At 41.0% G+C, this 11486-nt stretch overlaps 1 protein-coding gene across 2 annotated transcripts in view; it reads left to right on the plus strand.

Annotated features, from left to right (window-relative positions):
* Positions 1–11194, plus strand: part of FAM53C (family with sequence similarity 53 member C) — a 47390-nt gene extending 36196 nt beyond the window's left edge. For both annotated transcript variants that reach the window (XM_075342382.1, XM_075342380.1), the window contains 2 exons: positions 9647–10404; positions 10542–11194. In XM_075342382.1, the coding sequence (XP_075198497.1) occupies positions 9647–10404; positions 10542–10769 (986 nt within the window). In that variant the 3' untranslated portion in view covers positions 10770–11194. The remainder of the gene's footprint in view (positions 1–9646; positions 10405–10541) is intronic.
* Positions 11195–11486: the final 292 nt, after the last annotated feature.

Consider the following 11486-nt stretch of genomic DNA (forward strand, 5'->3'; position numbering starts at 1 on the left):
TATACCTACCTTTTTTGTTCTTCCCTAATCCGCCCCTACTGTGTGGTACCCTTTTTAAGGGGGTGTTGTTTTTTGTTGTTTTTTTTTTTTGTCCAATAACCGCTTTTAATGCATATTTAATTGATATTTTAGGAATTTTTGCTTTTTGTTAACTCAAAGCTACAATATTCTCGAATCAGCCTTGGAACGACCAACTTCTCTTGCTATGGCTGATAGGGTCACCCTTTTGGCCTTCATGTGACAACCTGCTGCCAGAGAGTTTTGGTCACTTTGTAACGACACATCATTTTTGTAAAGTCTGTGCAAACTGGCTGCCAGTTAGGGCGGTGTCACACTTGCGAGTGCCTCGTGTTGTATCACCGGGTCAGTTGCATGCATCTTTATGCAGCTGAGACGCTCCTTTGAGGAGAGTGAGAGTCCATGATGGGTGATGCAACACGAGATTCGCATGGCAATTACAAGTGTGACACCAGCCTTACATAGGTTTTGTCATATAAGGAAATTTGCACCAGGAGCCAGATTAACACTAATAACTTGCAGGTATCTGTAAGTGTTCTCTAATTTTGATCAGTGTTTTTTTATTTATCTAATTTATATTTTTATTATGTCCTATACAATAAATTCAATTATGAAATAAGCTTAAATTACTGCTAAGTTACTCATGTTAGGATATAATCACATAGGACTACACAATGACCACAACATTTAGGAAATTGTGTGTTTTTCTAACTTTGATCTCCAGTGTACATGTGAGTTCACCTTCATCTTTGACAGAATAAAGAAAATCATTGTATGATTTTTAACTAACTTGCATTTTATTGCTTGAAATAAGTATTTGATACTATAGAAAAGCAGAACTTAATATTTTGTACAGAAACCTTTGTTTGCAATTAGAGGTCAGATGTCTTCTCTAGTTCTTGAATAAATTTCCACACACTGCATCAATGATTTGAACAAGTCCTGCTGTGTATTTCTGGGCTGATTTCCAAGCTTTCTCAGAATCATCCTTTCCCCACAAGGCGAGATCTTGCATGGAGCCCCAAACTGCGTAGAATTGACAGTCATCTTGTGTTTCTTCCATTCTCTCATAATTGTGCCAACAGTTGTTGCCTTCTCACCAAGCTGCTTGCCTTGGTTAACCATGCAATAAAATGTAAATTAATTATTTTTAAAAATCATGCAATGTGGGGTTTTTTTGTTTGTTTTTTTTTGGGGGGGGGGTATTCTGTTTGTCACAGCTGTTATACCTACAATAAAAATTATAGACTTCTCTCTGCTCTTTAAAAGTGGGGAAACTTCCAAAATCGTCAGTATAGCAAATACTTGTTTTCCTTACTGTATATATGATCCTCTGCCTCCATTGCTTAAGTTGTGTTTTGTATGTGTGTATGTATATATTTTTAAATATTTATGTAACTATATCAAAATTAAACTTTTTATCTGAGTAAGGGTATATACATACATTAAAGGGACTCTGTCAGCAGGTTTTTGCTACCTCATTGGAGAGCAGCATTATGTAGACAAAGAGACCCAGAGTTCAACGATGTATCACTTTAATTACTGTGTGCAGCCGTTCTGACACTGAAAGATTTTAGATTTTGTATGTAGCAGTGCTGGGAGAGCAGCCACCAAATACACTAGGCTTTCAGTGTACATTTCCATAGACAGCAGCTGCTAAACACACAAGGGGGCGGGGTCTGGCTAGAGCACTGCTGAGACCCTCTAATGATAACTACAAGAGGCTTAAACTAACACACTGCAGATAAACAAAAAAAAGACTGAGATAAGAGAGGCAAGGCTGAATTCTCTATTTTAACTCTTACAGCAAGCTATCTTCAGATTACATTGCAGAAAACTGCTGACAGTCCCTTTTTTAGTGTTTGCTGCAGACATGTCTGCGTCAAAAAAAGTGTCTCTTGGCAGGAAAAATGCTCTAGAAAATCTGCATTTTTCATACATCTCCCCCCCTTCATTCACTAGGATGAGTGAAAGAATTGACAAAGATTTCAAACGCCTTTTAAGGCCCTGTGTGCACTTGCCGGGTTTTGCCGTGGATTTCCTGTGGTTTTGCTGCAAGTTTTGCTGCATGTTATGTTCATAACATCTCTGCAGTGATTCACCAGCAAAACTTGTGGGGAACAAAAAATGCTGTGCGCACTATGCGGATTTTGACAGCTGCATGTTTTGCTGCGGGATTCCCGCAGCAAAAACAATTGCATGTTACTTCTTTTCCGCACGTCGCTGCGGGATTTAACTCCATTGACTGCCATGTAATCGTGAAATCCCGCAGGGAATTACCCAGGCAGCAAATTCTGTGCGGTTCATTGCGTTTTCCTGCGCTATTCCCTCCGGTATTTTGCGATTTACCTGCGGTAATGTACAATGCTGCCCTGCGGTTTGCAGGGAAGTGATGTCATTATGACAGGAAGAGGAAGCGGAGCAGAGAGTAAACACACACACACACAGATCGCACTCACACACAGACATATAGAATACACATAGAAAGCAAACGGACATATAGAATAAAAAACACGTGGGCTCCGCCGTATTTTTACCGTCCAGCCGAGGTAAGCACACAGCGGCGGCCCGGTATTCTCGGGCTGGGGAGGGCGAGGGCCAGGGTTAATGCCTTCCTCCTCCCGCAGCCGAGAATATCAGCCCGCAGCTGCCGCGGGACTGTCGCATCCATTATGCGGCAGTCCTGGAGTGTCCCCAGCTCTTCCTGTTGCCATGATGCGGTGGCAAATCAGGGTACTATAAGGAGTTAATGGCGGCGGATCGCCGCCACTAAGTCCAGGCTTGATCATGGCAGCGTCTATGTGCCAGCTGACATGATCAACCCGGAAGTAAAGTGAGTAAGTAACCCGTAAGTAAAGTGAAATAAACACACACATCGAAAAATCCTTTATTTTAAATAAAACACAAAAAAGACCCTGGTGCGAGACAGACTGCAGAGAGGTAACTAAAGAGCATTTCCCACGGCCGGTAATGTAAACACACATTACTGCTCGGGAGAAATGTAGCGTGTGCTCACAGGGACTCTATCTATCCCTCTGTCTATTCTTCTATCTGTCTATTTATCCATTTATCTGTCTGCTATCTATCTCAGAAGGAAATTACTTTTTTTTTTTTTTTTTTTTCCTTCAATGTGCTTTATTGCATTGAATGCATTAAAGCACATGTACCAACCCGCACGCGGGCAAACCGCATGCGGTTTTCGGGTGTGGTTTGGTTTGCCGCGTTTTTTTACCGCGGGTGCGGTAATCTTTCAGACCCTGCGGAATTTTCTTAAGAAAATTCTGTTTTCCAGTGCGCACAGGGCCTAAATCTGCAAAGGAAAAAAAGAAAATGAGCAACATGTGCTTAAAATTTCATTCATTTTGCTGGGGCTGTAAAAAAAAACAAACAAAAACAGCATTTTAAGTGACTTATGACTATATGCTAAAAGTTAATTTTGCACATCCAACTAGTTACGAATATACAGAGCTCAAACAGCACAGCTTCCTACATTGTGTGGGGGCTGTTCATACTTCGCTGCCTAATCAACAGTCAGTGGCCAATTGGCCTTATCTTAATTTTATTAGGGCCTATTTTCAGTGGATGTCTTTGTTGTTCATGGAGGGGGGGAATCTACATTTATTATTGAATTAATAAAGTAAGTATTTCCATGTATATTTTATTTTTTTTTTTTTGTGTGTGTGTGTATATGTAATATATTATATATATATATATATATATATAATATATATATATATATATATATATATATATATATATATATATATATATATATATTTTTACATATACATATAATATATTTATTATATATATATATATATATATATATATATATATATATATATATATAATTACATATACATATAATATATTTATTATATATTTTATTTATTTATTTTATTTATTTTTTTTTCTTCCTAAAATACCTCTCTGCTGGTTGAAGTTGTTGTGGTCAATGTAAAAAAGTAAATAGAATACAGCAGGACAGATGCAGTCACTCCCTAAAAGTTAAATAAAAGAATCGCTCGCCAGAACCCCTTACACCCAAGACAATTAGCGTTGGCAAGCTCCGATGGTGGATGGGCTCCCACACACATCTGCGTCACTGCTAGATCCCTTGCTGCTCCACTGACGTGTAGCTGTTGACTCCCCTGATGACTGGGAGCAGCTACAACGCTCGTGAGTAGAGCAATGCTAGTGGTACTACCGTGTGTGAGGTAGCCTGGCACTAGCCAACCCTTATTATGGAGTCTTTTGAGTGTGATTCTTTCGGGAAGGTGATAGTGTATTTATCCTGATGTATTCTATTTACATGTAGACCAGTAGGCTACCTGGACACTTTGAATTGTAACTAGGGCATTTTTTTGGACTAGGGCTTATATTTCACGCATACTCCCAAAATCCTGTTGTGCTTATTTTCAGGGAAACACTCTTGGCTTAGTTTTCGCTCCACCACACCTTAATTTCTAAGGTCCTATTTAGCAGTGTGAGCAGTTTAGTATGGTCTAAACTGCAGATTTTTCTTAAAAATTAAGTATTAGAATTCTATATGGGAAAAAAGTTTTCAATTGTTTAAGCGGCCTTTCAAACTAGTAGCTTGTAGCATCTTGTGCACTGTATATTGGTTAGAAGTAGAATGTGCTTTGTTTTTTTGTTTCCAGTATTGTTGCTTTGCTCTTAGGCTATGTGCGCACGTTGCGTAAATACATGCAGTTACGCTGCGCTTTGTAGCGCAGCGTAACTGCATGCGTCCTGCGTCCCCTGCACAGTCTATGGAGCTTGTGCAGGGGCCGTGCGCACGTGGCGTTTTAGAGCGCAGCGCTTCGGCTACTGCCGAAGCGCTGCGTAAAAAGAAGAGACATGTCACTTCTTCCGTGCGCTTTGCCGGCAGCTCCTGCTCTGTCTATGGGAGAAGCTGCAGGCAGAGCGCATGGAATCGGCTTCACTATGGACATTTCTGCAGCGATTTTAAAGCGCACATGTGCTCTTCAGATCGCTGCAGAAATTTCTGCAGTGAACTGTATGCAACGTGCGCACATAGCCTTAAGTCACTTTTGGTTGTAATTAAAATATGAAAATGAAGAATTATAGCTCACCTATAAAGACTGATTTAAAGCCAGTAATAAGTGCCAACAATCTAGATTCCAATTCTTTACTGTCCTTGTTTACACTGCCCACTTCTGCACTCTCTTACAGTGCACCTTAGCAGCACAGGTCCTGTTTACAAGGGGCAATGTGTAGCCGATAACTAAGATTTTTATGCACGCCTAAAATCCTACTGCCTAAAGAATGTTGTGATTGGCGATGTGCTTACAACTGATAATCTGGAACTAGAGTTCCTGCAAATGCTTGATGCCATTTATCGTCTCATGGAAAAGGTCCATCTGCAAATAGTTGTTGATTATGTTCGTCAAGCTTGATATCTTCTTCTTCTAGTCAAAATCTACAGTCTTTATTGAAATGGATACCGTTTGATTACAGTTTCCAAAGGCAAAATCGTAAATTTAGATGCGGATATTACATTAGCACTCCAAATTATTATATTTATCATATAGCACTGTATACTTAAAATTGCTCGTTTTTCTTTTTTACCCAGTAAACTCTTCTGCTTTCCATTAGGTCTATGACATCACATGATTAGAAACAGACTAGCTGAATCCTTCCAAGCTCTATGTAGAAACAGGAAAATTTAAAAAAAATATTTTTCTATCATCTGACATGGTCTAACATGTCAGATGACAGAGAAAAGCCCACAGTACCTTAGTACCGGAAAATTATTCCCCCCCCCCCCCTGCCCTCCTCTTCTCATTCCAAAATGGTGGACGCATACATTGTAAGCCTGCCAAAATCTGCTTCTGGCACCCAGAAACAATCGGGCAATTTGATCACTGTGATATGAAAGTGCTGAACATCCAAATATTTAGTAAACATTGAGAGTATTTCGATGTGCCCCTACAAGTGCTGTCCATGAAGAAAAAGAAATCAATTTCCTTCACCAATTTCCTAATCCTCTCTTTAATCAGATACATTTTTTTGTTGTGAACTGTCATTAACTCCTATTACCCCGATTGCCACTGCACCAGGGCAATTGGGAAGAGTTGGGCAAAGGGATGGGATTTTTGCATCTAATGGATGCGACAATTCCGGGTAGGCTGTTGGCTGCTATTCTTAGCCTGTGGAGTTCCAATAAACATGGGACTCCCCAGGCTGACAATACCAGCCCCCAGCTGTTGGGCTTCATCATGGCTGGGTATCAAAATCTATTGGGAGGGGAAAACTGCATGCTGTTTTTTAAAATATTTTTAATTAGAGTGGGTGGGCGGGGAGAAGCTGCATACAGCTCCTCTTATTTTGATACACAGCCAAGATAGGTGCACTGCTTAGGCTTGATCTGTGCTGGATATGATAATATGCGGGGCCTACGTCAAATGTTTTATTTATTTTTACTGTAAGATACTGACCCTCAGACAAGCTGTCACTCATCGTGGGGGCGCGTCTGACTGTAACTAATCAGACTCCAGTGTGCATGGAAAGCAGTGCATATGCAATGAAGGTAAATTATTGGCCCCAGAAGTGACTGCGCCGCCGCGGGAGCAGTGAACAGCGGACCTGGGGCCTCTGTAAGTACAGCACGCCTGCTCCTATGCCTTCTACCAACATTTTAAATCGCCACTTTCTGGTCCCCATAGATTTATCTTGGGACCGGAATCCAGCCTGGAACCGAATTTTAAAAGCTAGGAATAACCTGGACTGACGGGTCTCGGTTATCTGTGAGTCCGCTCATCACTAGTATTGAACATCCCAGAATATTTCCAAATCCTAGAACTTTAAAAGATATTGCTGTTCCCCTGAGTATTCTGCCTTGTTTTTTTAAAAGCTGGCATGTGGTTTAGTGTTAATTTATATAATCTTCAAGGGTAATTTATGCAGAGTGAACTAAAGACTCCTCCAGAGAATTCTGCAAGCCACACCCAATTTGTAAAGATTGTCCAAAACAGCACTAAAGAGGCCCATATTTTTGGAATATGGCAGATTTTGTAGAACAAATAAAAGAATATCCAGGTCAGTAGCAGGAATAAAATAAGGACACAATTTGACTACTTATGACCTTAGGGCCCCTTTTTAAGGCTTATAATTGGTAATGTGCATTCCTTACAACATATCTGCTGATTTGACACACTTTCTCATTCAAAGGGTTTTCTTTATTTTCATGACTGAAAATTGTAGATTCACATTAAAGGCATCAAAACTATGAATTGGCACATGTGGAATGAAATACTTAACAAAAAAGTGTGAAACAACTGAAAATATGTCTTGTATTCTAGGTTCTTCAAAGTAGCCACCTTTTGCTTTGCACACTCTTGGCATTCTCTTGATGAGCTTAAAGAGGTAGTCATCGGAAATGGTTTTCACTTCAGATGTGCCCTGTCAGGTTTAATAAGTGGGATTTCTTGCCTTATAAATGGGGTTGGGACCAGCAGTTGTGCAGACGTCTGGTGGATATACAGCTGATAGTCCTACTGAATAGACTGTTAGCTGCTTTTTTCTTGCCATAATACAAATTCTAAGTAAAGAAAAACGAGTGGCCATCATTACTTTAAGAAATGAAGGTCAGCCAGTCCGAAAAATTGGGAAAACTTTGAAAGTGTCCCCAAGTGCAGTGCCAAAAACCATCAAACGCTACAAAGAAACTGGCTCACATGAGCACCGCCCCAAGAAAGGAAGACAGAGTCACCTCTGCTGCGGAGGATAAGTTTATCCGAGTCACCAGCCTCAGAAATCGCAGGTTAGCAGCAGCTCATATTAGAGACCAGGTCAATGCCACACAGAATTTTAGCAGCAGACACATCTCTAGAACAACTGTTAAGAGGAGACTTTGTGCAGCAGACATTCATGGTAAAATAGCTGCTAGGAAACCACTGCTAAGGACAGGCAACAAGCAGAAGAGACTTGTTTGGGCGAAAGAACACAAGGAGTGGACATTAGACCAGTGAAAATCTGTGCTTTGGTCTGATGAGTCCAAATTTGAGATCTTTGGATCCAATCACCTTGTCTTTGTGCGATGCAGAAAAGGTGAACGGATGGACTCTACATGCCTGTTTCCCACCGTGAAGCATGGCGGAGGAGGTGTGATGGTGTGTGGGGTGCTTTGCTGGTGACACTGTTGGGCATTTTTTTTCAAAATTGAAGGCATACTGAACCAGTATGGCTACCACAGCATCTTGCAGCGGCGTGCTATTCCATCCGGTTTGCGTTTAGTTGGACCATCATTTATTTTTCAACAGGACAATGACCCCAAACACACCTCCAGGCTGTGTAAGGGCTATTTGACTAAGAAGGAGAGTGATGTACACCAGATGACCTGGCCTCCACAGTCACTAGACCTGAACCCAATCGAGATGGTTTGGGGTAAGCTGGACCATAGAGTGAAGATAAAAGGGCCAACAACTGCTAAGCATCTTTGGAAACTCCCTCAAGACTGTTGGAAGACCATTTCCGGTGACTACCACAAGAGAATGCCAAGAGTGTGCAAAGCAGTAATCAAAACAAAAGATGGCTTCTTTGAAGAACCTAGAATAGAAGACATATTTTCAGTTGTTTCACACTTTTTTGTTAAGTATTTCATTCCACATGCGTTAATTCATAGTTGTGATGCCTTTATTGTGAATCTATAATTTTCAATGTCATGAAAATAAAGAAAACTCCTTGAATGAGAAGGTGTGTCCAAACGCTTGGTCTGTAGTGTGTGTATATGGTATGTATGTGTAATTACATACATACACACATATATATATATATATAGATATAGATATATGGCATGTATGTATGTGTAATATATTATATATATAACATGTTTTTTGTATTGCTGTAGTCCTACTGATCAGGAGACTCGTATTGCCAGATAATTTTGAACACTGTGTGCTGTTAAAAAAAACAAAAAACAGAATTGCGAGGTATTTTCAGTTTCGCCGTACTTTTGGGATTTTTTTTTTCCCCTTGTTTTCTAGTATACTATGTGGTAAAATGAATGGTGCCATTCTAAAGTACAACTTGTCCCGTAAAAAACAAACAAGCCTTCATAGGTCTGTGGATAGAAAAATATAGTTCTGCCTCTGGAGAAAACAACAAACGCAAAAATGGAGACTGGCAGGTTCGTGAAAGAGTTAACAGGAAACAATCAGCAGCATGGGAGATTTATTTTTTTTCTTTGCTGGATAACTCTTTTCTTAGAGGGTTCCACACATAATGGAGAAAAATATATATTGTGAAGTCCTGGAGCTGCAACAAAATACACATGTATTACATTTGAATTGCAGAAGGAAATGACATTTCTATGGACTTTAAATGTCGGTTTCTTAATGGAAAGTTTTCATAGCACCTTTTAAATTTGATAACCTTTCATCTACTATTCTTCTTCTGCAATACTCCCACCAATCCACAGAGCATATCTGTAGCTCATTGCATGTGTGACACGCCTGTAGATCTAACATACCGAAAGACTATTTGTGTTTTTGATCTTTGCCTTGTATCCGTGAAATGATTGTCATCTTTAACCCCATATAATGTACTGCACTGTGTTTGACATACATTGTGGTATCTAACCTAACACTGTATTAATTTTCTACAGAAGAACGCTCCTGGGGGCTTGTCAGTCATTGCCCACGGATTGAACTTGAAGAGGGAATCCGACCTGGTTGCCATCATCTTTCCAGTCTGAGTCTTCATTTTCCTGTTTTGAGCAGAGAGAACTCCCCGAACAGCAGGAGCCCTTCACAAACACCTGAGGAAGGGAGCTCTGCAGCACCTCCAGCCCCACCAACAAAAAGACACTGCCGCTCTTTATCAGTGCCAGAGGACCTATCTCGCTGGAGGCCTATTTGGAGGCCTAGTGGTTCTAAAGTGTGGACTCCTGTCAAGAGGAGATGTAATAGTGGTGGGGTTGGAGCAGTACTGGGAGTGCAGACTCAAAGTCCATCCCAAGGGGTCTCCAGTCTCAGGTTCCAAAATGACCCCAGTGCCTCTTTTCGTTGCATCCAAGCCAACAGCCCTCCCTTCTTTAGCCTGGCTCTATGCCGAGAGTCACCATGTCCCTACACCCTTTCCCCAACCACTATATTCTGGGAGAACACGGAAGGGCCCAGCTGCTTTCCATTGCAGCGCCGGTTTTCCCTCTCTCCTGTACACATCAAGGATTCAGGACTGTTCCTTCCTTCAGCCAGCAGCTCCCCACCTTCCACACCAGAGCTGGTCCGGAGACAGCAATGTATGCCACGCAGCCAATCGCAGCCTTGTGACCTTGACACAAGGAAATGTGGAATCAAGCGAAGGCACGAGGAAGATACACGGTGGCATCGTCCTTCTTTGGACTTCTACAAGATGAACCAGGTAATGGGGGTGGTGGGCTTGTTTTTTGTTTAATTTTTCTGATCCCAGTTATTACTTTTTTTTTTTTTTTTTTTTTTTTTTTTTAAACCGTTTGTGTTTAGTGGCTTTTCATATACTAATAGCTTTTCTATTTGCAGAATGCTGGTGCTATGTGTTTCTTGGACAACTGTGATGAAGGCAGCTCTTCTCCTTTTATGGCTTGTCATGGGGAATCTCCTTGCACTTCTGGAAGTCCTGTTACAACTTGCACATTGGCACTTAGTGAAGAAGATATGACTAGGAGAGATCACTCGTCCTGCTCCCAGGCAATGCTCTTCCAGCACGATTTTGCGGACCTGGATTTAAATCTAATTGAAGAGAATTAGCACTCTCAGGAAACATCATACTACAAACGGAGTTCTGTTCGTAAGGTGGACGTATGAATGAGAGTGTCTGGGTGCCTGTTTCAGGTCACCACCAAGAGACTTGCACCAAGAGCATTCCACAAACCTTCTAACCTTCATGACAGATAGGAATTGTTTGGGGAAGTAGGGTATAAGGGGGAGAGGCAAAAGTTCCAATCTATTGCTGAAGGATTAGCCTGAGGCAGGATCATCTGTACTCCCAATATCTCATTTCCCAGTGATTCTGCTGGAGTTGGGATCTCTCATTACCGTGTTACAAAACTTTACATAAAGGGTGCTGTGGGATTGCTTTATTTTTATATTGATGGCTTTTGGAAGGATGTGTTCTGCACTGCCCCATGGGGGATCACATGCAAATAGCGGCACGTGATTAATTCTTGTCTAAGGTGACTGTTGGGGGGGAGGGATGGGGAGGATATTAATTAAACTAACAAGGTGGCAAATCATGTTGTGCACAAAGGCTGAGGCCTTGTTTTCAAACAAATGCCCCAAGACCTGAGCCCAGAGCGTCACAACAGGGGAACCCAATCCTGCGTGTTCCATAATGAACACCTTTTTAGTTCTCCAATGTATCCTGAGGAAGGCTGACAACAGAACAAAAAATGTTGTTTCAATTGTTGTAGGTGTGTTTGTACATTTTTATTTTTCTTTCGTATGAATATTCGCCTGTGGCAAATA

The sequence above is a fragment of the Anomaloglossus baeobatrachus genome, chromosome 4 (assembly GCF_048569485.1).
Source record: "Anomaloglossus baeobatrachus isolate aAnoBae1 chromosome 4, aAnoBae1.hap1, whole genome shotgun sequence".
In the NCBI taxonomy this organism is placed as follows: Eukaryota; Metazoa; Chordata; class Amphibia; order Anura; family Aromobatidae; genus Anomaloglossus; species Anomaloglossus baeobatrachus.